General features: G+C 46.5%; 5 protein-coding genes across 5 annotated transcripts; 3 read left to right on the top strand and 2 right to left on the bottom strand.

Annotated features, from left to right (window-relative positions):
* The first annotated feature begins 471 nt into the window (after positions 1–471).
* LOC131287272 (X-ray repair cross-complementing protein 6) lies at positions 472–2,920 on the top strand. Its single transcript, XM_058316307.1, has 8 exons — positions 472–730; positions 796–1,412; positions 1,486–1,626; positions 1,708–1,983; positions 2,045–2,139; positions 2,207–2,484; positions 2,550–2,672; positions 2,756–2,920. The coding sequence occupies exons 1-8, from the start codon at positions 509–511 to the stop codon at positions 2,876–2,878; spliced, it is 1,875 nt and encodes a 624-aa protein (XP_058172290.1). The 5' UTR covers positions 472–508; the 3' UTR covers positions 2,879–2,920.
* Positions 2,921–3,146: 226 nt separating this feature from the next.
* On the bottom strand, positions 3,147–5,039 carry LOC131287452 (arrestin domain-containing protein 4). Its single transcript, XM_058316500.1, has 5 exons — positions 4,919–5,039; positions 3,924–4,261; positions 3,682–3,864; positions 3,419–3,604; positions 3,147–3,344 (listed from the first exon to the last, which is right to left on the bottom strand). Exons 1-5 carry the CDS (start codon positions 5,037–5,039, stop codon positions 3,147–3,149), a joined length of 1,026 nt encoding a protein of 341 aa, XP_058172483.1.
* A 1,243-nt stretch (positions 5,040–6,282) lies between these two features.
* Positions 6,283–7,522, top strand: LOC131284982 (uncharacterized). Its single transcript, XM_058313842.1, has 2 exons — positions 6,283–6,467; positions 6,535–7,522. The coding sequence occupies exons 1-2, from the start codon at positions 6,283–6,285 to the stop codon at positions 7,520–7,522; spliced, it is 1,173 nt and encodes a 390-aa protein (XP_058169825.1).
* A 2,896-nt stretch (positions 7,523–10,418) lies between these two features.
* LOC131289260 (ATP-binding cassette sub-family F member 2) lies at positions 10,419–13,654 on the top strand. Its single transcript, XM_058318477.1, has 3 exons — positions 10,419–10,489; positions 10,864–11,010; positions 11,122–13,654. The coding sequence occupies exons 2-3, from the start codon at positions 10,893–10,895 to the stop codon at positions 12,831–12,833; spliced, it is 1,830 nt and encodes a 609-aa protein (XP_058174460.1). The 5' UTR covers positions 10,419–10,489; positions 10,864–10,892; the 3' UTR covers positions 12,834–13,654.
* Positions 13,655–14,933: 1,279 nt separating this feature from the next.
* Positions 14,934–23,595, bottom strand: LOC131284983 (protein ELYS homolog). The gene is made up of 10 exons (XM_058313843.1): positions 23,448–23,595; positions 23,254–23,383; positions 22,901–23,196; positions 22,039–22,839; positions 21,440–21,967; positions 20,868–21,378; positions 20,682–20,793; positions 18,313–20,177; positions 15,127–17,762; positions 14,934–15,051 (listed from the first exon to the last, which is right to left on the bottom strand). The coding sequence occupies exons 1-10, from the start codon at positions 23,533–23,535 to the stop codon at positions 14,987–14,989; spliced, it is 7,032 nt and encodes a 2,343-aa protein (XP_058169826.1). The 5' UTR covers positions 23,536–23,595; the 3' UTR covers positions 14,934–14,986.
* Between the last annotated feature and the right edge of the window lie 3,284 nt (positions 23,596–26,879).

Genomic DNA, 26,879 nt, shown 5'->3' on the forward strand with positions numbered 1-26,879 from the left:
AGAGCAGGTGACAGTTTAAAGGCCGTTTATAGTATCGCGTTATTACAGCGTTTTTCAAATCAGATTCAAATTAAATAACAAAGCGTTGTCAGTCTATCTCCTTCTGCGTACTCGTTCCTGGCTGTTCACTCTCGCTGGTTACCATTGGCCATTTGAAATCAAAACAACTGCGTCTCCATTCTTTTCATGTAGTGTCTGGTGTATGGTTTTATGTTTGCTATTGTTTCAGTTATAATTAGTGTGCACTTTACATCAGGTATTAAAAGTAACGTAGTTTAAGATCGTAGCAACTGTTGGTCATCCAAAGGATGCCAACAAACGCCACGATGAAAAAGTAAACAAATGAAACACCAGTCGAGATAAGATGTTTTCAGGAATATTCAAGTGAGCAAACTGTAGGCAGTTTGCAATAGAACCAACCCGAAGTCGAACGTTCAACAGGAGGCTCACGTAGGTTGAGGTTGAGTATCTTTAAGCGTGAAATCGGAAAATTGTGAACTAGAGCAAAATGAGTGAATATACAGACTGGCGTGCAAACAATTCCGGCGACGAAGATGAAGATCAACCAGATGATGCACCTTTTTCGGGTCGTTCGGCACTGTTGTTACTGCTTGATTGTGCCTCGTATATGTTCGAAAACGATGCCGCATCTGAGTCAAAATTTGTTGAATTTCTGGATATAGCAGAAGCTATAATGCGGAACAAAGTAATAGCAAGTGAAAACGATCTGGTAAGCTGTTAAAAAGGCACGTTTATAAACATTACATTTTTTGTGACACTGTACCATTGTTTCAGATTGGGGTGGTATTCTACAATACCAAAAACAGTCCCGCACCGGAAGCTGAAGAAGACTTGCACTCGTCGCTGGTGGCACCGAGACAGTGTGCTATTTTTCTTCCTCTCACCACCATTACGGTCGAAATGATACGCATGATTCGAGATATGCGTGCGTCGGAGGATCACTTTCAGTTTGAGACTAAGTACGGTCACTCCGAGGGCACCAGTTTAGCGAACGTTTTATGGCTTTGCTCGCGCATTTTCTCGCATTGTGGGTATAAGCTGGAACATTCAACGATCGTATTGTTCACGGGCAACGATCAACCACACAGAAGCAACAGCAACGAATACCAACAAGCTTTAGTGAAGGCAAGAGACCTAATGCAAAAGGACATTGCGGTAGCTCTCGTTCCGATGGTCGACGATTTCGACTGCAACAAATTTTATAAAGAATTTTTGTGTACTGTCCTGGAGGAGGATATGGAGGAATTTGTTGCACCAGTGTACCAACAGTCGAAGGAACAATTACTACGTAGAATTTTTTCTAGAGATTTTAAAAAGCGAGCGTTAGCTCATTTGAAGTGGCATATTTCAGAGGATCTTGCACTTGGCGTTAATCTGTACTCACTGTCGAGGTTGGTACGATTGATTACTCGTTTTGCAATGCACATATTAACCATGTTATGCGTTTTGTTCCATATATTTTAGGAAACCTCGATTCCCAAAAAAAGTTAAATTGTTAAAGTCAACCAATGAAATTGTTGTATCGAAGCGAGTATACGTTTCTACTACTTTTCAAGAAGAGAACGAAGGGGAAGAATCAAAGCCGCTCCTTCCCGGAGAACAGAGGTATTTTTTGGAGATTGTGCTATCCTATTGATTATTTCTCACTAATTTCTTCTGTCTATTTTGATGCCATACTATTTTAAGGAGGTCCATTACTATAGGTGGTGAAACAGTATACTTCAAGCCCGAAGAAATAAATGCTATGAAACAGATGTTGCCTCCTGGCATACGTCTGCTCGGATTCAAACCGGCAGCAAAGATATTGATAACAAATCATCTGCGAAGTAGTTTGTTTCTCTACCCGAACGAAAGTCGCATCAATGGATCGACTACGCTGTTTCGTGCACTGTATGAGAAATGTCTTGAGAGAGGCCAGGTGGCATACTGCATTCTGACAATGCGACGGAAATGTCCTCCTAGGTAAAATAATTCGGGTTTATTCAAAATGTGGAAACATTTAATTTTAAAATATGCTCTCCAGATTGGTGGCTCTTGTCCCGCAAGAATTGGTACGTGATGCTGATGGTGAAATTTTTCGCCCAAGTGGATTCAGAGTCGAGTTTATTCCTTATGCAGGTAAGCGTCCCTCTTGTTAAACATTTAAATTCTAATTAAAATACTCACCGGCTTCAACCCATTCTAGCTGACATAAGGAATTTACCCATGCTCGAGGAAACAACTCCTCCGGAGGTGACCAAGGATCAGACCAATCTTTTCAAATCGGTTATCAAAAAGATCAAGTTTAAATTCAGCCCGGCACATTTTGAAAATCCTGCTTCGATGAATCTGTTCCTAAATGTTGAATCCCTGTTGTTTGAGAAAGAAGAGGTAGATTTAACGGATTCGACGCGGCCCGATTGTGATAGAATTGATTCAAAAATGGAAGCCCTTTTAAATGATATGCAACATTTGTTCGGCGAAGTAAGTACGCTGTTGTGTGGAACGTGCCATCGATGCAGTAACATTACATTAAACCTTTTTTATAGGACCCGACAGAGGCACCGAAACGTACGCGAAAAGATCCGAACGAAAATGAGCCAAGAGCTAAGACCGCTCGATCTGGACCGGAAAATGATGATGAACTAGTAGAAATGGTTAAAAGTGGCCAGGTAAAACACCCTCTATGAAACCAAGGATTTAGATCTGATTCTGATCTGATTTGAACAAATTGGGTTTTCTCTTCTCTCGGTAGGTTGCGAGCTTGACCGTGGCTTTGTTAAAAGAATATCTTCAAAGGCAAGGAGTAAGCGGCTTGTCTAAAAAAACGAAAGCAGATTTAATCGACCAGGTCCTTCGAATCAACCAAAACTCGTGAAAGTTACTTAACTAATAATAAAGAATATGTTTTAAAAATTTATTTTTGTAGAATGTTTATCATATAATATTATTCTATACAATTACGAGTTGTCGCATTTTTCATTCCTTTTTCCGTGGGAAAGTGAATGAAAGACGGACTTGTTCATGCATGTTACTCCGCTCCACTAAATTTGCTAAAAATTCAAATTATGGCACCATCGTTCGGCCATTTCTCTCTCTTCGTCTGTCTAGTGATGCAATCTGCTCGCCCTTTGAGGTAGAGCGGATCATTTTTGATCATTTTTTTCGTGCAGCCAAGGTCGAAAGATGGGTAGCGTGGATGGATAGTGGGTTTCCGGTTTGTAGATGGTTTCGGCCCATTCGTTCGTGTCGTCCCCATCGGCCGTCTTGAACGGGTACGTGCCCAATGTGATCGGGAGCTGGAGCTTGATTTGCTTTTCCAACGATTTCGGTTCGATTAGGAACTGCACAGGGTAGAAAAAAAAAAAGATAATTTCGGTTTTTGGTCCCTTCGGTAAACTATATAATTGTTACTTACACAAACGTCGTACTGAATCCGTATCAAGTGGCACCCACGCAAATTCGTTGGTGGAAGCGGTGGCACGTACAAGGACTCGTTTTGCCATTCATCCCTATGGCCCGCTCGTATTTTGCCGCGAGCGATCACCGCAAGCTCTCGCTTTTCCGTTTGAACGATTTTGTCACGAGCGAAGTACTGTATCGTCTACGGGAAATAAATTGACATAAAAAGAATTATTGTCAGCTGCGGTATCTTCGATCGGCTAATTCCGTGGTACGAACTTCCGTCAGGGCGGCTTTTGTAGATTTTATCGTAACGCTGCTCGCATTCGTCACTGTCGCTGTTATCATGATCGACTCGCCCGGCACGTATCCGCCTCGATCGAGAATGATTTTACATTTCACAATGCCTCCACCAACGCATGCCATGCCAAGATTATGCTCTATATTGCATTTAAATGGATCCTGAAACGATATTTGATTGTAGCTCCCGATTAAACAACATTTTCTTCAATTTAACTCACCGCTAGGTACTGTTGCTCGAGGTTCAGATCGATCGGATTCATTACGATGAACACCTGGTGGTTTTTGTGTATCAGCCCAGAAGGTTCGCGCAGCCCGGCCTTGCAGAAGTACTGCACCCAACCGTACCGACCCAGGAAGGTGGACGGAAGGTCAACCGGGAGACCTAGCTTAAACGGGAAGCTGTGGATACCGGGCGACAGTACCGTCGGACCTTGGTTGTCCGAATCGCCCAGCAGACGCATGCGAAAGTCGATGTAGTTCTCCTTGTCGTACGACCGCTCGTGCCGTGTGGAACGCACGCGTACGACACATTCGCCGACAACGTGAAAATGGAGTCCTATAAAAGGAAGGTGATGATGATCAATTGCTGCAGCATTAATTTACGTAATGACCCGTCGCGCATTGAATGTGTGGTTTGTGCTCCTTTTGGCAGCCTCGCGATCCCTTGGCCTTAGCTATGATGTCATCCTTCGTGTGATCATCCGCTTTTCGACCTCTACGTTGAGTGTGTTTAAAAAAACGCACATGTTCAGGATGCTCAACACACAAATTTAATCAAATGTAGAATTTATAAAGAAACATTTTGTTAAGCCATAGATACTTAAACAATGAAAAGAAACCTTCACTGATGAGGTTTTGCATCAATATTTAAACAAAATGAGTAATATCTTTTTCAAGGGCCTCTAAAGATATCAAGCATCATGGTTGGCTGAACAAACTCCGTTTTTTCTGTAAATATTGGTCATCGCAAGCGAACGATGAATATTTGGCGTGCGAAAGACGAAACCGAAATGCGTATACTAAAAAAGCTCCGAACGCTCACAACCCCCAGTATAGGGTGCAGCATTGGTCAGTTACACAAGAGCCAAAGCCCAAAAGGAAATAGCGTACGCGTTGATACAACGTTGAAGGTTAGCGAAGAAACAATTCGATACTGAGGTATGATACGTCCACGTTCGGTACTTATGTTCCACCGGGACACAATGTAACTTACCGAGCACCGGTGTGTCATCTTGCAGCTCAAGTAGTACCCTGCCGGAAAGGAATTGTCCCGGGAAGTACAGCAGCGACGTGTTGTCGAAGAGGATCAGAAACTTAAGCAATTTCCGAGGCATTTTGGCGGCTCGATGGTGGACCCTTCTGCACTGGGGGGATGTAATGTGTACTGTCAGCACAGCCCAACCGTGGTGTCATTGAGTTGAGACGCTGCTGGTGATGGTGATCGCGTAGTGATCGTTTCTGCGAACCACGGAACGTGTCCGCCGAGAAAGGGTTGGAGAAGTCGTCTAGCTGCCCGAGTATGGAATATACTGTATGACTTTATTTTTCTTTCCTCTTCACAATGTGGCTTATTTTTCTTCTCTCCAAGCTAACGGTTCAGTTGATCACACTTCCACTAGCATAATGCATGATTGACCGTGCGCGATAAGTTGAACGGAAAAGAACAATTACACATCACACGATTAGTCACCGCGCACCTTGAATACCACTGCGTGATCGATGCACGAGCAAAGTTTATGCCACTCTCGAACCAGCCACATATCGATCGTTCTTTTGCATGCTACTCGTCGTCGTCGTCGTCGTCGTCAGCTTGATCATAACTTCCTCCTCCTGTCTGAGGCCCACTGGATCATAACCAGCAAACTGCACCGAATGAACTAACTCATAAACATCCAACCTTGTGCCGAGTCGCCTGCTTACGTGGTGGTGGTGTTTGTAGTATAAGGGATGTTTTTTAAAGCTCTACTCTTCCAACCTTCTGTCTGCTATGTCTGCCTTGCACTGCGGGTGTGTCCGAATGTGTTCGTGTGCCCAGCAAATGATGTAAACCTTCAACGGGGGTGTCCCACCATCATCCCCACCGGATGGCGATGGTCCAAAATGTTATTTTATGTTTCATGTTTTTCGTCCACACTGCTTTCGGTCTCTGTTCACCAATTGATGAGCCGCCTGCTATGCTGTTCGTCTCTTTCCCGCCCAATAGTGAAGCGAGGGAAGATTTTTAAAAGGTTTGTCGCTTACGGCCGAGAAAAGTCTTTTGTGTGCAGAAGTTCAGAGAAAAGCTTGGCGGTCATCTCGAAGAGCCCATGTAGCAGCAATACGTTTTTGTTCTCAGCTGTAGACATCGAAATTGATTGAAAGCACGCTTGTGTTTAATTTAGTGGTTACCTCTGAATGACTTCATGAAGACAAAAATACTCACAGATGTGACTATTTACAAATTTTAAACATATCACGTTCGTCTGTTGAGTTGTTTTTGTTTTCCCGGTGTACCGGGTACATCCAAGGCAAGCGGACTAGTTCATAAATAAAAGTTAGGTTTATTTTATGCTCAAATATTGTGTGATCTTTAGCAGAATGATCATTGCAAGACTAGCTTTGGTGTGGTTGTGTATTTCTTCTTTTAGCACAGCTCATCCGGGAATTTATAGGCGAGCTTATAGCAGACGCAAAGGTTCTTTCATTGGTGCTCCGGTAAAATACAAACGACAAACGGAAGCTACCTATCATCCTTACGTGGGAATAGATCGATCACGTTTTGAGTGCGTTAGATTATTTTTCTACACAATCCAATCAGCAGTAATAAATTATGTTGCTACTTCTTTTCAGAGAAGAACTGTATCCGGATGAAAGCAGTGACGAATCAATGGTCCATCTTCGCCAAAAGGCTTCAGTGGCCGAAGTTTTCCGCAATCGTCTCATGGCATGTGGTTTGATAACAACCAAATCACCGGAACGATGGAGAGATCGGTTAGTTGCAGAGTTGGATGACATAATAACGGACATAGAACACCGATGTGCTGTTTGCAAGTCTCTGTATGACGAACCATGTCGATATGAGTTACTGAGAAGCTTGATCAACCCTTGCCCTGCGTGTTGCAGACAAAATGCAAAGAAGCGGTTGCTGTTGACTTTACAAAAGGTTCTTGAAAAGTCGTTTGATAATGAGAACATGCCCGAGGATGGCGAAAGTACGGATGAACGAATATCTGGTGAAAATGGAACGAAAAGTTCGTTAAATTGGCAGGTTACTGATGTTCCAAAGACTAGAAAAACTAGAAGCACAACAGAGTTGCCCATCGAAATTACAACAAATGCATCCGGCACGCGTGCACCACATACAATGACGCAAAAGCATAAGTTTGGACATGATTGGTGGCCACAGCAGACCGAACGCTCAACTGGCTCAACAACGGTTCGATACAATGCCACGAAATTTGGTTCGAATCTAAATTTTTCTTCTGCCGCAGATGCAGACCTGTCCTCAATGCACGTTATTAACGGACAAACTGTGAATAATGTACACGACTTTTTGCAACAGTACATGAATCTAGTATACGGGGGCCAACCGGGAAATGAGCAGAGGAGACAGTTTTTTCTTGACCAACTGTGCAGAAACGCCACCAACGGTCGCATCGTGCTCCAGTGCAAGGACATTACAGGACACCGGAAAGTACGCTCGCCGGCAGAAACAGTTCCAACTTGGAATGCTGGTCAAAATTCCTACACCGCAAGTGACGTTCAAAGATCGCTTCTTTTTGCTACCACACCCATGAATGGTAATTTAACGAGCAAATCTCATGGCAAGAGTACTTGAATCCGTTACTAACATAATTTTTACACGTCAATTCCTTCTAGCGATTCAACCTGATCACATGGGCGGACGTTCTTGTTGGTGTTTTGGAGGAACTAATCATCAGCAATGGCACAGAGGACATCGTTAAACTTATTTTGTGACGCAGGCACTGCTAAGCGCTTTTGAACGAATTAAAGTTTAAATTAAATAAAGTTTTTTTATTTTAGATTTTTTAACAATCTTAATTACAGCCTAAAATGCTTTTTTACTTGAACATGAAAGAAAAATTTCACATTTCCAAGGTTAACGGTTAAATTTGATTTGGGAAAATAAAAAAAAACTGTAAGCAATTGAAATGTTTCACTACAGAAAGATTTCGCATAAAATTTTTTTTTTTGTGGCATAAATAGGGTAAAAGTACCCATTTTGGCCCACATAGGGAAGGGTCATCACAAAAGAAATCGTTGCATTAATTGTACCGAACATATAACAATAAACTTGGTATGGTAATGTAGAGTAGTATCTAAGCATGCACTAAAATTCATATTTTTTAGTTTATTTTATGTTTTCACTGTAAAATGATCAATTTTACACGCTTTTTGTTGCTATTTTGGCCGACTATGACTCGGGGTCCACACTACAGCGCGACGTCCCGTCACGAAACGCGACGTCGCCTGACAGGCGGCCGAACTCACTCGAGGTCCACATTGCAGCGCGACGTCCCGTTTCAAAAGTAGCCCAGTTTCGGCAGAACAATCGCGCAAGCCAAGCGCGACAGAGGTAGGAGAGTATGTGGAAATATGTATCACATTGGGGCGCAAACTCGGCTAAAATTTTTTATTGAACTTTGAGGTAGTAATGCATGATATTTGTTTAGCTACGTATTTTATGCACCCTGAGTGAGTTTGGCGCTTCCACATTTGAAATTCACTAAGAAAACAAACTTAAACAAACAACGACGATATTTTGGCCCGCTGTAGGAAGTATAAATTTCCACATCATCTCCTACTTGTTGAAGAGCAGTTTGTTTACGTTTCGGCACCCGAAAAAACTTGGTAAAAATATTAATTAAAACGGAGTTTCATAACTGAATTACATTTGTGAAGCCTAAAAATAAGTAGTACAACGAAAACTCCGATGTTTCGTGAAGAATATTGCTCGTTTTGTTCGCGTTTGTGATTCGGTTTGTTTACGTTTTGTACAGCTGTCGGTTTGTTTACGTTTCGAATTGGCGTTTGTCAAGAGCTAGCGCGACGTCGCGTTTTTCGCTGTTTCTACACAAGCGCGATTTGTGCGACATGTTTTTGTACTCGGGGTCCACACTACAGCGCGACGTCCCGTTTCAAAAGTAGCCCAGTTTCGGCAGAACAATCGCGCAAGCCAAGCGCGACAGAGGTAGGGGTGCATGTGGAAATATGTATCACATTGGGGCGCAAACTCGGCTAAAATTTTTTGTTGAATTTTGAGGTAGTAATGCATGATATTTGTTTAGCTACGTCTTTGATGCACCCTGAGTGAGTTTGGCGCTTCTACATTTGAAATTCAATGAGAAAACAAACTTAAACAGACAACGACGATATTTTGGCCCGCCGTAGGAGGTATATATTTCTCCGTCATCTCCTACTTGTTGAAGAGCAGTTTGTTTACGTTTCGGAACCCGAAAAAACTTGGTAAAAATATTAATTAAAACGGAGTTTCATAACTGAATTACATTTGTGAAAGCTAGAAATAAGTAGTACAACGAAAAATCCGATGTTTCGTGGAGAATATTGCTCATGTTGTTCGCGTTTGTGTTTCGGTTTGTTTATGTTTTGTCCAGCTGTCGGCTTGTTTTCGTTTCGAATTGACATTTGACAAGGGCTAGCGCGACATCGCGTTTTTCGCTGTTTCTACACTAGCGCGATTTGTGCGAAATTTTTTTTGTATGGAGTTCTGCCGCCTGTCAGGCGACGTCGCGTTTTGTGACGGGACATCGCGCTGTAGTGTGGACCCCGAGTATGGAGTTCGGCCGCCTGTCAGGCGACGTCGCGTTTCCTGACGGGACGTCGCGCTGTAGTATGGACCCCGAGTGATATTCATGGACACAATTCAACCCGGTTGTGCAGTTGTCAGTTGCAAGACACCCGGATAATCCGCCGCCCGGTTAATTCGGCCCCGGATAATCGACGTCCGACTGTACTTTCTAGTGGGCGAAAATTACATACATGGGCCAAAATACCCTCACTGACCCTATTTGAAGCTTGTTGGCGCGCTGCTGTTGTCTAGTGGTGGGTACATCGAATCCCCAAATCCGAATCCCAATCCATCAAACAGTCGCGAGACGATGCAAACCGATCAAATAGTGCAATCGTTAATTACAAACTGAATCCTCATCAAATCACTACTTATAACCCGCTTTTTCTATAATAAAAACGTGCCACACACTTCCAACGGAAGTTGCGAGGTTCGGTGAAAAGGCTGTAAGTACCTAGTTCTGTAGATCTTGAAAATCAACTAACCGCAGATTTACACGGCGCTGTGACACTCCTGCGACCGGGTTTCTGCGATCACGGAAATGTCAAAGTAATCAAAAAATAGCCCAAGTCGGTCATCTCGTATGTCAAAAGTGTCGCAGAAACTCGCAGGATTGGCGCAGCGCCGTGTAGATCTGCGGTAACAATATGTATTTTTCTCGAAGCTTTACTACAAATCGCGCAAAAAAACCTAATCTCTATCTGAAATCAATCACATTGTCTCTACGACTCGAGTCGTCGACGATCGTTACGTGAGTGATTCGACTCACCTCGTGTCTGGATTGAGTCACATATAATTCAAATAGATTCGGATCACCTTGATCGAATTGAGTATCGAATCAAATCTTTAGAATCCTTCAAATTGGGAACTGTCAAAAGCGCGCGCATGGATTTGGTCTTTCATCTTTTGCATTTGTCACAGTGCTGTTGTGCAGAGGACCCCGATTTAGGAAACGTGAATAAAAGTATTCCTTAGGTATGTTTCGGTTCAGAAGTATCGCAGTCCTGCGTATCCATCGACCGTGTACCATCGCAGCGTGGTAGAAAGTGTGGCAACAATCATTTAGAGTCGTAATTTGCCTTCCAATTCGACCGTCGGCCGTCCGTGCTCGTTGCGAACGGCGAGAACCTTCTCCCGTGGCAAGAAAAAAACCGTCGATCACGGACGACCGAGCGGTATGGGCGATGGAAAGTTTTTGACGTTTTTCACTTTCGACACGGTGATCGGCTCGTGGAAATTATTGTTATTTAATTGGACTACGCCAGCGACGTGTAGTTTTAGCATAATACCAAAGTCTAAGTCTAATGAGGTGACCTGTTTAACGTTTTCCCTTCTGTTTGGTGTACTAGTTCAATCCCCCCCTGGTCTGAGCAACACAATGGCACCGGACAAGAAGCAAAAAGGCCGCAACAAGAAAAGCATCCCGGTAACGAAGAAGGATGACAAGAAGGATGTGAACGGCACGAACGGTGCCACCGCCGAAATGACCGAAGAAGGTAGTGTTGACTTCAAAACCCAACCCGTGTAGGGAAGAGTTCTTCCAGACGTAGGTTTTAATTTTTGTGTTCTTCCTTTCCTTTGTTCCCTTCCTTTCTTTCGCCCTACAGAGGCACTGTGCGCCAAGTTGGACGAAGAGGCACGGATCAACGCGGAAGCGCGTGCCTGCACCGGTTCGCTGGCCGTGCATCCGCGTTCGCGTGATATTAAATTTTCCAACTTCTCGATCACGTTCTTCGGTAGCGAGATGCTACAGGACACCATGCTCGAGCTGAACTGTGGCCGAAGGTACGGTCTGCTCGGTGCGAACGGTTGCGGCAAGTCCTCGCTGCTGTCGGTCCTCGGAAACCGCGAGGTGGCCATCCCGGACCACATCGACATCTTTCATCTGACGCGTGAAATCCCCGCCAGCTCGAAGAGCGCGCTGCAGTGCGTGATGGAGGTGGACGAGGAGCGCATCAAGCTGGAGAAGATGGCCGACGCGCTCGCCGACCAGGAGGACGACGAGGCGCAGGAGCAGCTGATGGACATCTACGATCGGCTGGACGAAATGTCAGCCGATCAGGCGGAGGCGAAGGCGTCCCGCATCCTGCACGGTTTGGGCTTCTCGAAGGAGATGCAGGCCAAGGCGGCGAAGGACTTTTCCGGTGGGTGGCGTATGCGAATCGCGCTCGCCCGAGCGCTGTACGTGAAGCCGCACCTGCTGCTGCTCGATGAGCCGACCAACCATCTCGATCTGGACGCGTGCGTGTGGTTGGAGGAGGAGTTGAAGACCTACAAACGAATTCTGGTGATCATCTCGCACTCGCAGGACTTCCTGAACGGTGTGTGCACGAACATCATCCACATGACGCAGAAGAGGCTCAAGTACTACACCGGTAACTACGAACAGTTCGTCAAGACGCGCATGGAGCTGCTGGAAAACCAGATGAAACAGTACAACTGGGAGCAGGACCAGATCGCACACATGAAGAACTACATCGCCCGGTTTGGACACGGTTCGGCTAAGTTGGCCCGGCAGGCGCAGTCGAAGGAGAAGACACTCGCCAAAATGGTGGCCCAGGGCCTCACCGAGAAGGCCGTGGACGACAAGCAGTTGAACTTCTGTTTCCCCTCGTGCGGTACCATTCCGCCGCCCGTGATCATGGTGCAGAACGTTAGCTTCCGGTACAACGACAAGACACCATACATCTATAAAAATCTCGAGTTTGGCATCGATCTGGACACGCGGCTTGCGCTGGTCGGGCCAAACGGTGCGGGCAAGAGTACGCTGCTGAAGCTGCTCTACGGTGATCTGGTACCGACGTCGGGCATGATCCGCAAGAATTCCCATCTGCGCATCGCCCGGTACCACCAGCATCTGCACGAGCTGCTCGACATGGACACCAGCCCGATCGACTACATGCTGAAGTGTTTCCCGGAGGTGGTGGAGCGCGAGGAGATGCGTAAGATTATCGGACGCTACGGGCTGACCGGGCGTCAACAGGTGTGCCCCATCCGGCAGCTGTCCGACGGTCAGCGGTGCCGTGTGGTGTTTGCTTATCTTGCCTGGAAGAAGCCGCACCTGCTGTTGCTGGACGAACCGACGAATCACTTGGACATGGAGACGATCGATGCCTTAGCCGAAGCGGTCAACGACTTCGAGGGTGGCCTGGTGCTGGTCAGTCACGACTTCCGGCTGATCAACCAGGTCGCGGAGGAGATTTGGGTGTGCGAGAAGGGCACGGTTACCAAGTGGAACGGTGGCATTCTCGACTACAAGGAACACCTGAAGAAAAACATTGCCAAGGAGGCCAAAGCGAGCCAGACCGCATCCAAGTAAGGTGTGTCACGACAACGACACACGGTCATGGCATCCTATCTTTCCCGCGTCAAGCATGCCGCCCCTCCCAAGCGTTGGTGCAGTTGCTTTTCTTCTTTCCCACCCAACGACGATACGGTGGTGTGTAGCAAGAGGCGGATCGACAATGGACACCTCCTACACCTTTCTGGATGATTTAATTATTGAATGTTAGACTAACGGTGAAGGAACCTGAATGACGCATTTTCATGAACCGTTAGACTTTCATTCATTCGACTCAACCTCACCCTAGAAGAGTATAACCACATAGATACAAGGTCAGCGCGCCCCGAAAACCGCAGCAGTTTAAAATGGATCGCCACTGAGCAGATAGTGATAGGAACAATTATAAAATTGCAACAAATAACGACCACCCCTGCTATAGAGAACCAAACACAGAGCCTTGAAGCAGAGTACACAGCTTAGGAAATCGAAAACAGGATTGCATAAAATTTGTAGTTGAACTATTACGCCTCTCTTTCTCTCTCTCTGAGATCGATATCTATTATCAAGTTTCTTTCCCTTTTCAATGTCCTATCGATACAATAACTTCTGACGCTCATAACCGACTATAAGGCGCATAATAGACGAGCCAGCAACAACACACGCAACAAAAGAAATAAAAAGGAAAACATAAGGTGCAACTCCCCACGACGCCTCAAAAAAAAAAAGATGGTTCGTATGAAGTACGTATGTAATTGGTAATTTATTAAACTATGTATTGCTCTACTGTGGTTTATTTTTTATCTACCTTGTATACACAACAATAATATATGATATCGCAATAAAATGTATCCGGATTATGGTTTGGTTTTCTTATGTCCAGCTCCTTTCGTACATCCAGCTAACCCTCATTCCTTAATACTTTCCCGCTCCTCACTTCCGCGCCGTTCAATCTCCGCGTTCCTTGAATTCAAAAAGGATACAAACCAAAAATCTTCCTGTGTTTTTTTCTGCTGCCTTTGTTACTGATGACTCGTATGGCCTGTGTGAAATGTTTTGAATATTGCATAATCGTACAGGGCTATCGATCGGCTTCAATCGGATTCTGTTGCCGTCTTTAGATTGACGTAACATCCGGAGACGAAAAATAACCTTACTACCTAGCGCAGCGTGGAAGAAACGTGCTTCAACAGACTGCGTCTCATGTATTTAACTTTTATTTCACGATTGTAAGTACTGATAAGAAAATGTGAAATAGAAAAAAAAACCCTCGTAAAATTGATTAGCACTTGTAGGGTATTATTAGCAGCGTTTAATTTTCTTTGTGATAAACAAAACAATTCGTTGTGAAAGCTACTGAATGGAGCGAGCTTTGAAATATAAAAAGAAGTTTGAAGTTCTCGTCATATAAATCAACTTATCAATTTACAAATAACATTTTTGGCAAAGTTTTTCTTTTGGTAATTTAATATTCTTGTTTCTTCACTACATAAACTTCCTTTGAACATTTTTCGGATTATCTGCGGTTATTGTGTCACCCTTTATTGTGGATAATCGAGCGTTTACGTTACTCAAGGCTGCAATGTAAAAATATTGAGAGAAAGCCATTAATCTTCTTCTTCTTGGCGTAACGACCTCTTGGTCATGCCTGCCCGTTTAGGGCTTACGAGACTTGTTTCCCTGTAGTACGTGGATAGTCAGTCCTCTCGTACAGGGGCCATTGCCAAAGCCATTAATGTAATTGTTTAATTATTGGTCCTCATTTTTTGAAGTGTTACCTAGTATATGTATATAATCTACTCGTTTAATCGAGGTTATATATAATATACTTTTGAAGTCGCCAGAATAGTGGTACGATTTATTTTGCCCCAACTGCTTATGCTTTAAAAAGTTGCTACGGTGGGAAACAACCAGCAATATTATTATAATGTAATTTTCGGAAATAGGCGAATTAATTTGGTACGCAGTTGTTTTCTCTTTCAACAAACAAATCAACTCACTCCCATGCTTTTATATTTAAGAGTACAGTTACTTAGATTAAACATGAACATCGACGACTTCATAACTGGGGCAATAGAGTCCAGAGATGATGAAAAATATATCAGTATGAAGAACAAAACCAGCCACTCCAGTTTCCTTGTCGGAGGAATCTTGTTAGTTTCCTTCCTGTCTTCGACGCACCCAACAACCATTTACTTGCTGTTTTTTGGCGGCCTTCCACGACGTTTTTTGCCGGTTTCGGAGCGGGTTTCATCGCCTAAAAGAAAGAGGATGAAAGCACACATCATGTAATAGAGTTGTGGGAATAACCATCATCCCAACGCTGTGTTACCTTCTTCCGCGATCGGTTCCAATCCGTGCGCAGTCCGCTGGCTACCGTGCACCATCGAATGGTCCGAGTCGGAGTCTAACTCACTCGCCCCAGCCGGAGGATTGTGGGTTGTTTGACTGGCGGAACTGTCTTTCACACTGCCACCCCGGTTCGAGCGGGTTTCGACTGAACTGCGCCTCGTCGCAGCACGAGTCGTGCGTGATCGGGTCGAGCGTAGGGACGACTGATTGCTTACGTTCGAAACGACCGACTCGCCCTCACTATCTCCACCGGCGGTGTCCACCGATACATCGAGCTTGTTACTACTCGTACCTCGCTCCATCCTCGGCTGGCTTCGCGAGGAGATTTCCATCGATTTTTCCATTACCGCCAACTGATGTCGAGTGAGCCGTCGGTTGGACGAATAGTCCGCCAGCAGTGGTGCATCACTTCCCCCGGATGTACCCGGAAGTTCAGAAGTAGCTCTTGGCTTTCGGCCCCGCGTGCTCCGCCGGGCGCTACTGGCTGTGGAGCTGGCGAAAGATTTCTCTGACGGTTCCGGTGGCTCCATCGCTGCATCCGTCGGACTAGTCGCGGTGGCATCTCCACGTCGGTCCACACTCTCTACCGAGGACTGCGATTGGCGACGAGTTCGTTTTTGAGGCGTACCACCGGCAAACAGTTCCTTCGCAAGCGATGAGGCGCGGCGTGTGGAACGGCGTGGTGTTAGTGGGAGCGTTGGATCGGGTGTGGCCTCCGATACATTGTCCATCGAAGCGTACCGCCGGCTGCGCGAGAGGGCCGACGTGATCGGCGTGTTGGTGGTCTCATGCACGACCGAAGTGGACCGCCCCGAGCGGCCTCGTGTTGTTGTTGGTGTTGCGAGCGATGCCGAGGGCGTCATACCGGACGATTTTTCCATCGCCATCATCAACCGTGTCTTGACGTTTGCACGTGGGCTCGAGGTAGACGCTGCTTCTTCCTGCTGCAGCAAAGTCTCTTTCGAACGTTTGAGTGATAATCTCACATCCTCAATCACAACACGGAGCTCTCCAGCCGTCGAACTTGGTCGCGCCGTTTGTGGTGGTGTTTGCATTTCGCTCGCATCTTCCTCATCTGAAACGTGCAGTGTTAAATCCATCCTTTCCTCCTCATTAACCTGTTTCCCGTCGTCGGAAGAATGGGGCTCATCTTCTCGCGCTTCTACGGTACGTTTTTCTTCCTCGTTGGTGCTGGCCGCTTCCGTTTGATCCGAAGAATGTGGTTCGTTTTCGCGCGGTTTCTCTTCACTGCTGCAGGCTGTTTTGTCATCCGCTTTAAGCTCATCTGACGACTGGGGCTCATCATGATCGACATTGGATACCTCCACTTCGCCCTCCCGGTCGTTAATACCGCTCACGTTGATTCCCGCTTCCGCGCGTGCCATTTGGGCCGCCAATTCCTGCTGCTGGCCTGCCGATAGATTCAGGGCACGTGCTTCCTCACTTAGTCCGTTCTCTTCGCCTTTGCTGTTCTTTCGGCTTGAACCATGCGCTTCGTCCGGCTTGACCGATAGGTTCATGGCTGGCACTTCCACCTCGTGCGCGTTTTTCGGCTGCCCAAACGTTTGCTGCTGTGTGGCCTGCGTTTGTGGTTGTGCACTGGTAGCGGTGACCGTCGCCGCTGCCGTCGTGCCCGAGCTAGAAGGAGCCACTACTCGGGCGACAACTTCCTCGTTTCCACTCGTACTGGCCACACCATCTTCCCACTGGTCTGCTGCTACGGAAAGATCACGCAACGCACCACCACCACTAACGGACGCCATGGAGCTGTCGGCAACCTCTGCTATGTTCTGACCGATGACCGATAAATCTTTCACCTCCGACACCTCATCCTCATCGGACGAATCGGCCAGTCCCGAAGCTTCGGTACGATGCGTGGAGGAGGAAGTCGTAGGCACCTGAATGTCACGCGACGCTTGTCCTTCTTGAGTATCACCTTCATGGCGTTGCAGTTGTTCTCCTCCATCTTCTTCCTTCTCTTCCTCATCCTCCTCGCCCTCAATATGCACTTGATGGTATATAACCCTCGGAACGGCATCAGAGTACAACTCTGCGTACAGTATTTGCTGTTGTAAATCCACGGAACCAACGGAAGGCTCGACAGACTCCGCCGGTTGTTGTTGCGGGGGTTCGTTAGCTACGGGATCGATCGTATTTACTTGAGCATGCTCGGCGCCACCCTGGTCACTGGACGATGAAGATGAAGAACTGGAGGACGACGAAGTATTGGGATTGCCCTCGTCGCTCAAATCGATCACTTCCAGAACGCTTGATGAATCGACTGAATCATCATCGCCTTCCTCCGCACTGTTATCGAGTTCGCCATTGAGCAATCCGTCCTCCAGATCTTCATAGGAACCTCCGTCCTCATCTTCTTCTTCGCCATCGTATTCCCCTAGATCATCCTCCACCGAAGCTTCCTCCTCTGCATCAAGATCGACCACCCTCCAGTCATCTTCCCCTTGATCCGTGATCACTTCGCTGCCTTCAACGTCTTCTTCTTCTATTTCTTCATCGTCTTCCATAATTTCGTAATCAGCTTCTTCGTTCCATTGTACCTGCTGTTGCATAATAGACTCCTCTACTTCCACCGCCGATGTTTCCATACATAAGCCGCTGCAAATAATAAAGAAACAAAAGAACATCGTTAGTGTTGGTATATTTGCTTGACAGGACATTAACTAGCGTTCTTTTTTTCTACATGAAATGGTCATCGGTACCGATTTGTAACTGATTATCATTCCATTTATGCGTTTTTGTTTAGTACTGCACTCGTATCGTATCCAAACGCGTATCAATATATGGAGAACAGAGCAAAGAACAATCAATTATTTTTACTTTTGTTAAATACTTTTTCCTCACAAAGAAAATGGAATTAGTTTTTGGCCTACTTTGTACTGACTTTTGTGGTATTGTGTACTTACAGTACATCATTTAAAAAAGGAAATTGCAACCCCATGATTCTATCAACCTTTCGGTAGAATTGCACTAATACATTATAGTCAATTGAATTTCACCAAAAAACTTAATTGACTTAATCGCATAAAAAGTTTAAGATATCTGAAATAAGAGTTAAACTAACAGGGCTATGAGTCAAAAGTTCACCAAAGGATCAACATAGAGCAATCAGAGTGTGCTAGAACCATCTAATAAAAGGCATACTTACTCATTCACGTTCGATTCATCAACTTCATGAGTCGTAACGTCCTCCACTTGAACGATTTCATCCCCTTCGATTGTTGCATCGGGTACGTTCTCTTCCTCGTCACTGGCAGCAGCCGTTGCATGCACCGCGTAATTTTCCTCCAGCGCAATTTCCTTTTCATCGTCCACTTCCATAGGAGTACACTCCTCCGGCTCCTCTGCATCCTGACGATGACCAAACACAGACGTTTTCGAGCACTCTTCACCGACTTGATCTTCGATGATGATCGCAACATTTTCGGTTGCTAGACCGCCAAGCCCGGTCGGAGTGGCCGTACGATGATGCAGAGCACGGCGGCGCGATGGACCACCGGAGGAAAGCAACTGTTGCAGACTGTTGTCATCTATTGTTGCTTCCGGCGAATAGAAGTCATCGTTCGAGATGCCCGACAGGTCGAGATCCCGCCGTTGTGGAGTGTTTGGTCTTGGCTCGGGCTGTAGCATCGTTTCAATTGTCGTCCCCTGCTCGTCCTCCGCCACCGTCGTTTCATCGATGTAAGAACTATCCACTGTCACGCCCGGAGGCAGGTCGAACCGTAGCACCTTCTCCTCGGAACTATCCGCTGCAATGCCTTGACTGGATAGGCTGGATTTCAAAATGCCCGGAGGGGTGAAAGTATCCGCATCCTCGGGTACAGGAAACTCCGGTTCTTTTTTCTTAAACAGTGGCGGCGTTTGGAGGAAAATGCTAGGCGAATGACTGGTGAATTTCCCGGATTCCCCACTATCTCGCTCGCCAACCTCCGACATAAGTGAGCTGGGGACGGAAAAGTTAAATTTCGGAACCATCGGACGAAACTGTGGGATGACCGGTACGGGCGTATCGAAGCTAAGGTACTTTCTATCCATACCGGTCGTCGCAGGCGCATTGTAATCCGACCCGAGGTTTCGCCTTTTGCAAGGGTTTGCGCAGATGTCCTCTTCGAGCAGTGGGCGCTGCTTCTGCCAACGATCCTCATACTTGCCGTCATCGTACGAAGCGTCACACTCTTGACGTTGGCGCTTGTTTTTCGACCGATGCTCCTCCACCATCACCGGATAGCTCACGTTGCGGCTGTGCACCATCGGACGATGGTGGAACATTCCGAGGTCGGGCTTATCGAGGAACGGCCGGTCGTGCAGTAAACCGGACACTTCTGCCGCTTCCTTGACGGCCACGATCGATTGGTGAAGTATGCGAACGCGAAAATCGGCCCGGCTGCGGATGAGCCGTGCGCTCAGTGAATCTACCGACGGGTTCTCTCCGGTCGACGTTGGCGTTGCTAGGCGTGGTTCTAGCTCCTTCGGCTCGGTGTACGTCAGATAGGCCAACCGTTGGCTCGTTGGATCCAGTGACTTGTGGTACAGGGACAAAATATCGCGGTACGGTTCCATGCCATTGTTGCGCTTCCGGGTCAACCGATCGACGTGTTGCACGGCTTCCACAAACTCTGCGTGGTCCAGCAGATGACCGAACAGTAAGCTGTCGCACCTGGGCACTGGCGCATCGCGCAAGTAGCTGCGCAAGACGAATTTCTCTTCGTCGGTATAGTCAAACTCGAGCAACGCCTTCGGCTTGCCTTCGTTCAGAATGGTCTCCACGAACCAAACCATACCATCTGGTTGAGGTTGACCACGCTGCAAATTGTAGGCATCGGCGATTAGTCCATTTTTGACGAGCGCTGTCAGTTCCAGCTGAGGTGAAATGTGATAGCCCTGGCCTCGCAACAGCACCAGCGCGTGTTTCGGTGCGTTTAGATTCAACAACATGGACACAGCAAGCTCTCGGTGCCATTTTGGGTAATCATCTTTGTTGGACGCTGGAGTAAGGAACTGTTTAACCGAGGTCTGCAAAAGAGACAATAAAAACCCACATTGTTAATATATTAAAGCGAGATATCGTTTTACGGTACATTACGATAAGAAAAAGTAAATCTTTAAAAGTAAAATTGAATAAATTTTTTCGCATCTTTGTGTCACAATATTCAGATCAATCACATCAGCGCTAGAAAGGTTAAAGTGTTAGGTATAAAAGATAACACAAGATTCATGAAAATACATTGTGGTTTTGAAAGATCTATCAATGTTTTAAGATTCGAATTCCTAAACACTAATATGATTGAACCTCGTCTAAAGATTCATAAGGCACAATACTAGACATTGGTATCCAAACATGAGATTTTTTTTTATTTTAAATTTTTCATGCATCCTGCGCTTCACTCAAACAAAGAAAATTATTTTGTTTAATTATTTTTAATAAAATATGTCAGAATGAGTTATCGATTTAAGCAACAATTTGGGTCCTTCTAGAGTGCATAGACGCAGTCATTTTTTATTTCGAAATTAACTTACCTCCACATCCCCATGATCCAGGTGCCAAAAAGCTTGAACACGCTGCACAGCAGCTGGGCTCAAATTAAAAATACTTGGAAAATTTTTCCACTCTTTAAATATGTCGGCATACCTTTCAATGTGATAAAAAAATAAGTAAGTCAATTAGTCTACCGACGCCACTAGGCAAAATTCATCCATACATACCTTTCGCTGTCCAGCAACGCAACAATATCCATGAAAAGATACGAAAGCAACACAAGCTTCTGTTGCATGGCCGTTTCTGGGATAAGCAGCACACGTAGTGCTTTTTGTAGCGATTCCGGTGGATACAACGGGGCGGCCGTATTTGCGAAGTCTTCCTCGTCGAACCAAACCTTCCGAATGGAGTCCGTATCAAACTCGCGCTCAATTAAATTGTCGATGTAGAGCAGATTCTTGCAGCCCGAAGAGGCGTCCAACGTCCCCGCGTTGAGATTACTTTGCAAGGTGCTGCTGCGCCGGTTACGGTAGAACTCGGAGAGCTTTGTGTAAGGGTACGGCACACGCAGTGCTTCGCTTGGTTGACTTGTGTCGTCGTCCGAATCTTTGTCCGACGCACCCATCGCTGATTCCGGAACCTCCGGAAGAACTTCGAGTAGTAGGAGCCACAGTACAACGTCCAAATACTTGGCCGCGACGGCAATTGACGAACATTCTTTTCTCAGTTTTTCCATCACTGTAAGAAAAGGATGTCTTATAATAAATTATTTAAAAAGCTTGTCATAAAGAGGGATTACCATTTTTCGGTATGACCTTCTTGCAATCGGAAAGTATTGTCGCGTAGAATTTCGCGAGTCGCTTCATCTGTTCCGTGCAGCGGGAAAGATTACCGGACGTATGAGAATCCATCCGCGGTCCGGAAGAATCCAACAGTGGCGCTAGCATTTTATTGCTGACCTCCTTCAAGACTGCCGATCGGTTCCAAATCCAATCGGTTAGTGTCGACAGCGAGACACCGTGCACCGGATCCGATCCGAGGTAACTGCCGTCGGCCCAAAGATTTGCACAGCTTTGCAGAAATGTGTAACACTGGTACTCCAAACCAAGTGATAGGACGAACTCCCGTTGGTCTTTCGCGGACATTTCTTCGCATGGTAGCGGGTCATAGAACAGAGGCATCAAGGCGGCCCGATTAAGAGCCTGGTATAATTCCGTCGGCTCGAGGACACCATTTGCCCCGTCCAGATTGAGATACCGCAGCAATTTTCTCTGTAGTCCCACCCAGTGGTGCCGCGTACGATTGAAGCCGTTGTAGTTTATAACATCTATATCGACAAGAATGTGTTAGTTGACTGAGACTAAGTTACTGGTTAGCTGATGTTCGCTGAGCTCTTACCAAATTCCAGCGAGTTCGGATAAAAATGCTCCTCCGGACGATGGGCCGAATGGAAAGGCCTAAATGAACCCTCATCCAACCGCGCACAGATGCTTGACTCCTTCAATTGAAACGCGACCAGGTAGGTCAGTTCATCTTGCCAATCACACTCGAAAGGCATTTCCGCCTTGTACCATTGGTTCAAATCGAACACCAGCACCGTCGTCGTTGTCTGATCCGATCCTAGCCAGCTTAGTACGCTCAATGTGACCAGCTCCTCATCTCCTATGCGTTCTGTAATGCTCTGTACATGCAGTGGAATACTGCCCGGATCGTAGCTGAGCAGATTTAACCGCACAGAACACGACTGGAATTGGTCGTAAACGGAAAGCTCGTCCTGCATGTATTTCTCCTCACACATGATCATGTACAGGGTGGCAAATGCACCATCTGCGTGGTCGTAGAACACCCACAAGTACAGGCACGCCTCGGGATCGTCGCTTGGCTCAAGAAAGTTCATCGCACTCACGGGACAGTCTTCCGTGGGCGGAAGAATCCGATGCATCAGCGACTGATCGACCAAATCCACGATGAATATGGTTCCATCGGCAAAGCCTACGCAGCTCGCTTTGAGCGGAGGGATGTCTAGAATGCACTCAACCGACGCATTCACATCGTGACTGAACTGCAACCCAAAGTAGAGGCCACGCTCTCTGAGCGTTGCGTGGTTGCATGCCAATTGCTTCGGATCTCCACGACTGAACTCAATGTGACATTGTTTGGTGGCATCATCGTTCATCACAATTTTGCTGCCAAAGTTGCCTGAAAAGAAAACCATTGTTTATGAAGCTGATCCATTGGGACATTGTGTTATCTTTCGTACCATTTTCAGCGAGCTTCAGACAGAGATCCACCAGGATAAACTTGCCATCAACTGTTCCTACGGCAAGGCAGCCAGAGTATTGCTTCAGCAAGCCTATCGAACAGGAGCTCGGGTCGATGAATCTTATTATGTTCACCGCTTCCTGTAAATTGATGCTACCCACTTCGTAGTATCCTTCCGGAGCTAGCAGCACAATCTGTGTTTGCTCGGGCCCAAGCCGTATCCCGACGGCAAGTAGTAGTTTCCCGAATGCCACCAATTCCTCCACACATTCAACTGTACACGATTTAGAGTTTCTGTAAGTATTCCAATAAGTTAGCATTGAAGCAACATGATGATGGGTTTGTGCGTACCTTGCTCGTTTTGCGCAATCATCAAAGCACCAATGAATGACCTTAAAGTCGGAATTGTTGCGGAACACCTCGAACAGGCTCCCACGGGCGTACCAAACAAGCCCATTTCGTTCTAATACTCCGCCTTTTCCTGTAAATAGTGGAATTTCTTCTTTACAAAGTACTAAACAATGTTTGCACCTTGTCGCCCATACCTTCCTCCGGGTCCGTTGTTCGTGTGGCGTGTAGCTCGCCGGTGTACGTGACCGAATCTACAAACTCCAGACAAATGTCGGTCGCCATCCTGGATTGGGGATGCTTTCCGATTGCACAGTACTAATTCTGGCGGAATAACTATCTATATTTTAAGTACAAACACATGAAAATTTTTACAACACCCGGTTCAGTGGTTCCGCCGCTTTTTTCCTCCGCGTTTTTGGCGGCCGTTGACAGCTGTCAATATTTGATTACATATACACTAGAGTTGTGCCTTGTGAATCTTTTTGCGAGATTCAATCATGTGAATCCTTAATCCCATATTCATTCAGATTGTTCCATGAGTTTTTGAGAATTCGGGTATGAAAACATTGTTTTATCGACGGTTTATCGCATTAAAATAAAAAAAAAACAAAAAAATGGCAATGTACTTACATTTGGTAAACCGGGAACTTTTGATGCCGCGAAGGTCATCGAAACGGTAGCTGTTGTCCGAACACGTTTGTTGCGTGTGTTGGTGCCACAATTTGAAAACCGAACCCGTATCATTGTGTCCGTAGCATCTTGTAACCCAGGCGCGGTAAGTTCGCTTTTCCAGTCAGTTGTGTTTCAGTGGCGACCGAGCGTTGACGGTGGGGCCAGAAAGGTGAAAGATTTTCCACCGGCTACCATGTGTGTGGAGCATTATGTTTCGCTGATTGTTATAACTTGGCGTGTCTGAACCGCCATTGTGTGTCTCAGTGCGCGCGAGCGTACTGCTCTCGGGTTCGCAAGTTGATTGTTGTGATAAGCGAATGAAAAGCAAAGCATCAACCAAAACAAAACTCATTGCCCTTGTCTGGAAAAACTGTGTTTGCGGTGAACTTTTGGCTGTTTTGCTTTTTTGCTGCTACGGTTAAATGGTTCGCTTGCGTGCAACACGACGTGTGTACACTTGAACTTTTGGGGCCACCAGAAGTCAAAGCCCACACATAGCTCGCCAACGACGGGCGGTTTCCACTCTGTTGTGTTTGCACACCCTTCAGCCCATGCTGGCGGGGAAACCGAAGGGATTGTCGACCAACGCCAAGCACCCGTGGCGCGTCGGAGCTCTGGCATGCAGATGAGAACGTGCGAAAACGAATCTTCGCGTGAGGCGAGAACAACTCTCAACGGGGCAAACCGCGAACTAACGAGTCGCAAACGGGCGTTTAAAGAATGAAGTAAAAAAAAATGAAAAGTTGCTTGCCCGTGGACTTTGTTGTTGTTGGGAGCCAATAACCGGCTTGTGGCCAAAGCTATGGTTGAACGAACGAACAGGCGGAAAGGAGGAAGCGTGTAAGATACGGAAGATAATTCCGCAAACACACCCCACGAGACGTCCGGTGCTGGTCAAGAAAGTGTGCACAAATAGGGAGTCCCACGTTCTGCTGAGGTGGGTGCGGTGGGTGGATGCAAGAATGAAAAAACAGCACCATCCAAAAGAATACAGCAGGCTTGGCGAATAAGGAGTTTCCGATTGCAGATTTCCACGTTTGGCGCATACACAACCGGTCGGACCGGACGAACGGAAATAATCCGTTGCCATTGTCTTCTTGCGCCAGCGAAGTGTAAAATCGAGAAAAAGAAAAGCTAGTGTGGCCAGAAGGGCTAAAAACGGTACTACAAGTATCCATGACAGCTTGTACGGGGAGTGAACCATAGTGGAATTAAAAAAAATCAAACGGATCACTTTCCGCTGGGATTTCCTTTTCCCGTGGTTGCAGTTATCCAACAAAGGATGCTGTCGTACTTGAACGTTCCAGATTGCAGTATTGAATGTAACGTCGCAGGACACCTGGTGGAGCAACAAGGATTATAGAGACTCTACATTCTCCAGCTATTGGAAAACCTCTCCATAGTGTTGCCATTTCAAATTGCATGAGATGCAGTAGAGATATTTCCCTCACCCCATGGTGCAGACTTGGGGTACGTCTGGATGAACTCCCTGGCCGATGGGTCGGAACTGATAAGGGGGAAGGCTGTCAAAAAGGCGATGATAGTTGTACCGACACCGGTGTCCGAGATGATAAGCTTTTCCCGTACGTGTGCGTGATAGTGCTTCGGGTGCTTCCTCAACATTTATCAGGTTCTCCTTCTCCGGGAGAAAAGGAGTCTTTGTTGAAGAGTGCGCTCAACATCCACTTCCTCTGCATTAGGGTTTCCATAGCAATCCGTCGTGTGTGTGATATTGGTGTATGTGGTTTTTCATTATAATTTTTTTTCGTCCTTTTTGCAACCCAGTAGTGTAGTGTGTAGATGTGTGCCTCTAGGGCTTTAGGTTAGCAGCTAACCGATTGGCAGAAAAGTTCATTTGTTCGGTGCAAAAGTGTTGTTGGTTGTAATAGAGGAAAAAAGAAAACTTCCAAGCGAAACATTGTCGGCCGGGCCTTGCGAAACAGTGAGGCGTGCGGCGAGGTGGTTCCGTCGCTCGGAAAATCCTTTCCTCCGCCGTTTCGCAGCAGCCTACGCCGTGTGGAAGGAAAAAGACGTTCACTTCTCACCATTCGAACCCTATCTCGTGCGGTCTTTGGGACCTTGCGCTGGTCTGGTGGGTTTTCCTGGAGGTAGGTCTCAATTCCATCACCCATCTTGTCGTCATGATTCATTCCTTCCTTTCCTCTGGTTTACTCTTGTAGAGCATAGTTTTACAGGTACTAGAACACACGGTTTGGTTTGTCGAAACCAGCGGGATACAATCAAAGGGATCTACTTCTTGCATGAGGTTCCACTCCGACCCGATCCGGAGTGTCCCTGTGTGTGGGCTGCTGGAGTAGGTCGTTCCGTATCGCGCCCCCTTTGGCGCATTATGCCCTGGGTTCTGGTACCATATGGGCGGAACAGCGAGTGTGTTTTCTTCTCCTTTTTTTAGCGTACCAAAGATTGCTCCTTTTACCGCTGCGGCTGCAGTTGCAGCGTGGTGCAAGCGCAACAAACAGATTTCGAGGTTCGAATCGTGGGACGTATACCACCGTGGGGCAGCCTGAGGAGAATGAATAATCGTCCGAGTTCCGATGAGTAGGTGTAAAGATGTGGGAGAAACAGGGATAGGCAGACGGGCGGGTGAGGAACACAAGAAACACCAAAGGGATCGACCTGCCCTCAATACGCCAATCGCCAACGAGTACGTGTTCGGCTGGTTCGAAGGAGCTGTTCGAACGGTCGTCAATCGATACCGTGGAACAGATCGGGCACCCACTGTCCACCGATTCATCATCCCACGCGAATCGCGCACTTTGCCGGTTTCCCCGTTGCATCGCGTTGCTTTTCGAACCGAAAGGATCTCAACGCAGCAGGAGCCCGGTGCTGTCGACGATCGCGAGTTGATGCTCCATTCCGAAAGAGACAAAGGGACAAAAAAGAAGAGACACCATTTCCTCATCTCGTTCCCAGTTTTCGTGCCGGACGATTAT

The sequence above is a fragment of the Anopheles ziemanni genome, chromosome 3, assembly GCF_943734765.1.
Source record: "Anopheles ziemanni chromosome 3, idAnoZiCoDA_A2_x.2, whole genome shotgun sequence".
In the NCBI taxonomy this organism is placed as follows: domain Eukaryota; kingdom Metazoa; phylum Arthropoda; class Insecta; order Diptera; family Culicidae; genus Anopheles; species Anopheles ziemanni.

Bases quoted from the DNA above. Each gene is read 5' to 3' on its own strand.
- LOC131284982 (XM_058313842.1), top strand. From the start codon at position 6,283: ATGATCATTGCAAGACTAGCTTTGGTGTGGTTGTGTATTTCTTCTTTT. The intron at 6,468-6,534 runs GTGCGTTAGATT...ACTTCTTTTCAG, and splicing joins ATAGATCGATCACGTTTTGA to AGAAGAACTGTATCCGGATG.
- LOC131284983 (XM_058313843.1), bottom strand. From the start codon at position 23,535: ATGGCGACCGACATTTGTCTGGAGTTTGTAGATTCGGTCACGTACACC. The intron at 22,840-22,900 runs GTACGAAAGATA...TTTTCTTTTCAG, and splicing joins TCTGAAGCTCGCTGAAAATG to GCAACTTTGGCAGCAAAATT. The intron at 15,052-15,126 runs GTAACACAGCGT...TCTTTCTTTTAG, and splicing joins GGAACCGATCGCGGAAGAAG to GCGATGAAACCCGCTCCGAA.
- LOC131289260 (XM_058318477.1), top strand. From the start codon at position 10,893: ATGGCACCGGACAAGAAGCAAAAAGGCCGCAACAAGAAAAGCATCCCG. The intron at 11,011-11,121 runs GTAGTGTTGACT...TTCGCCCTACAG, and splicing joins CGCCGAAATGACCGAAGAAG to AGGCACTGTGCGCCAAGTTG.
- LOC131287272 (XM_058316307.1), top strand. From the start codon at position 509: ATGAGTGAATATACAGACTGGCGTGCAAACAATTCCGGCGACGAAGAT. The intron at 1,984-2,044 runs GTAAAATAATTC...TATGCTCTCCAG, and splicing joins CGACGGAAATGTCCTCCTAG to ATTGGTGGCTCTTGTCCCGC. The intron at 2,485-2,549 runs GTAAGTACGCTG...CCTTTTTTATAG, and splicing joins TGCAACATTTGTTCGGCGAA to GACCCGACAGAGGCACCGAA.
- LOC131287452 (XM_058316500.1), bottom strand. From the start codon at position 5,039: ATGCCTCGGAAATTGCTTAAGTTTCTGATCCTCTTCGACAACACGTCG. The intron at 3,865-3,923 runs GTGAGTTAAATT...ATATCGTTTCAG, and splicing joins TCGAGCAACAGTACCTAGCG to GATCCATTTAAATGCAATAT. The intron at 3,345-3,418 runs GTAAGTAACAAT...TACCCTGTGCAG, and splicing joins GGATTCAGTACGACGTTTGT to TTCCTAATCGAACCGAAATC.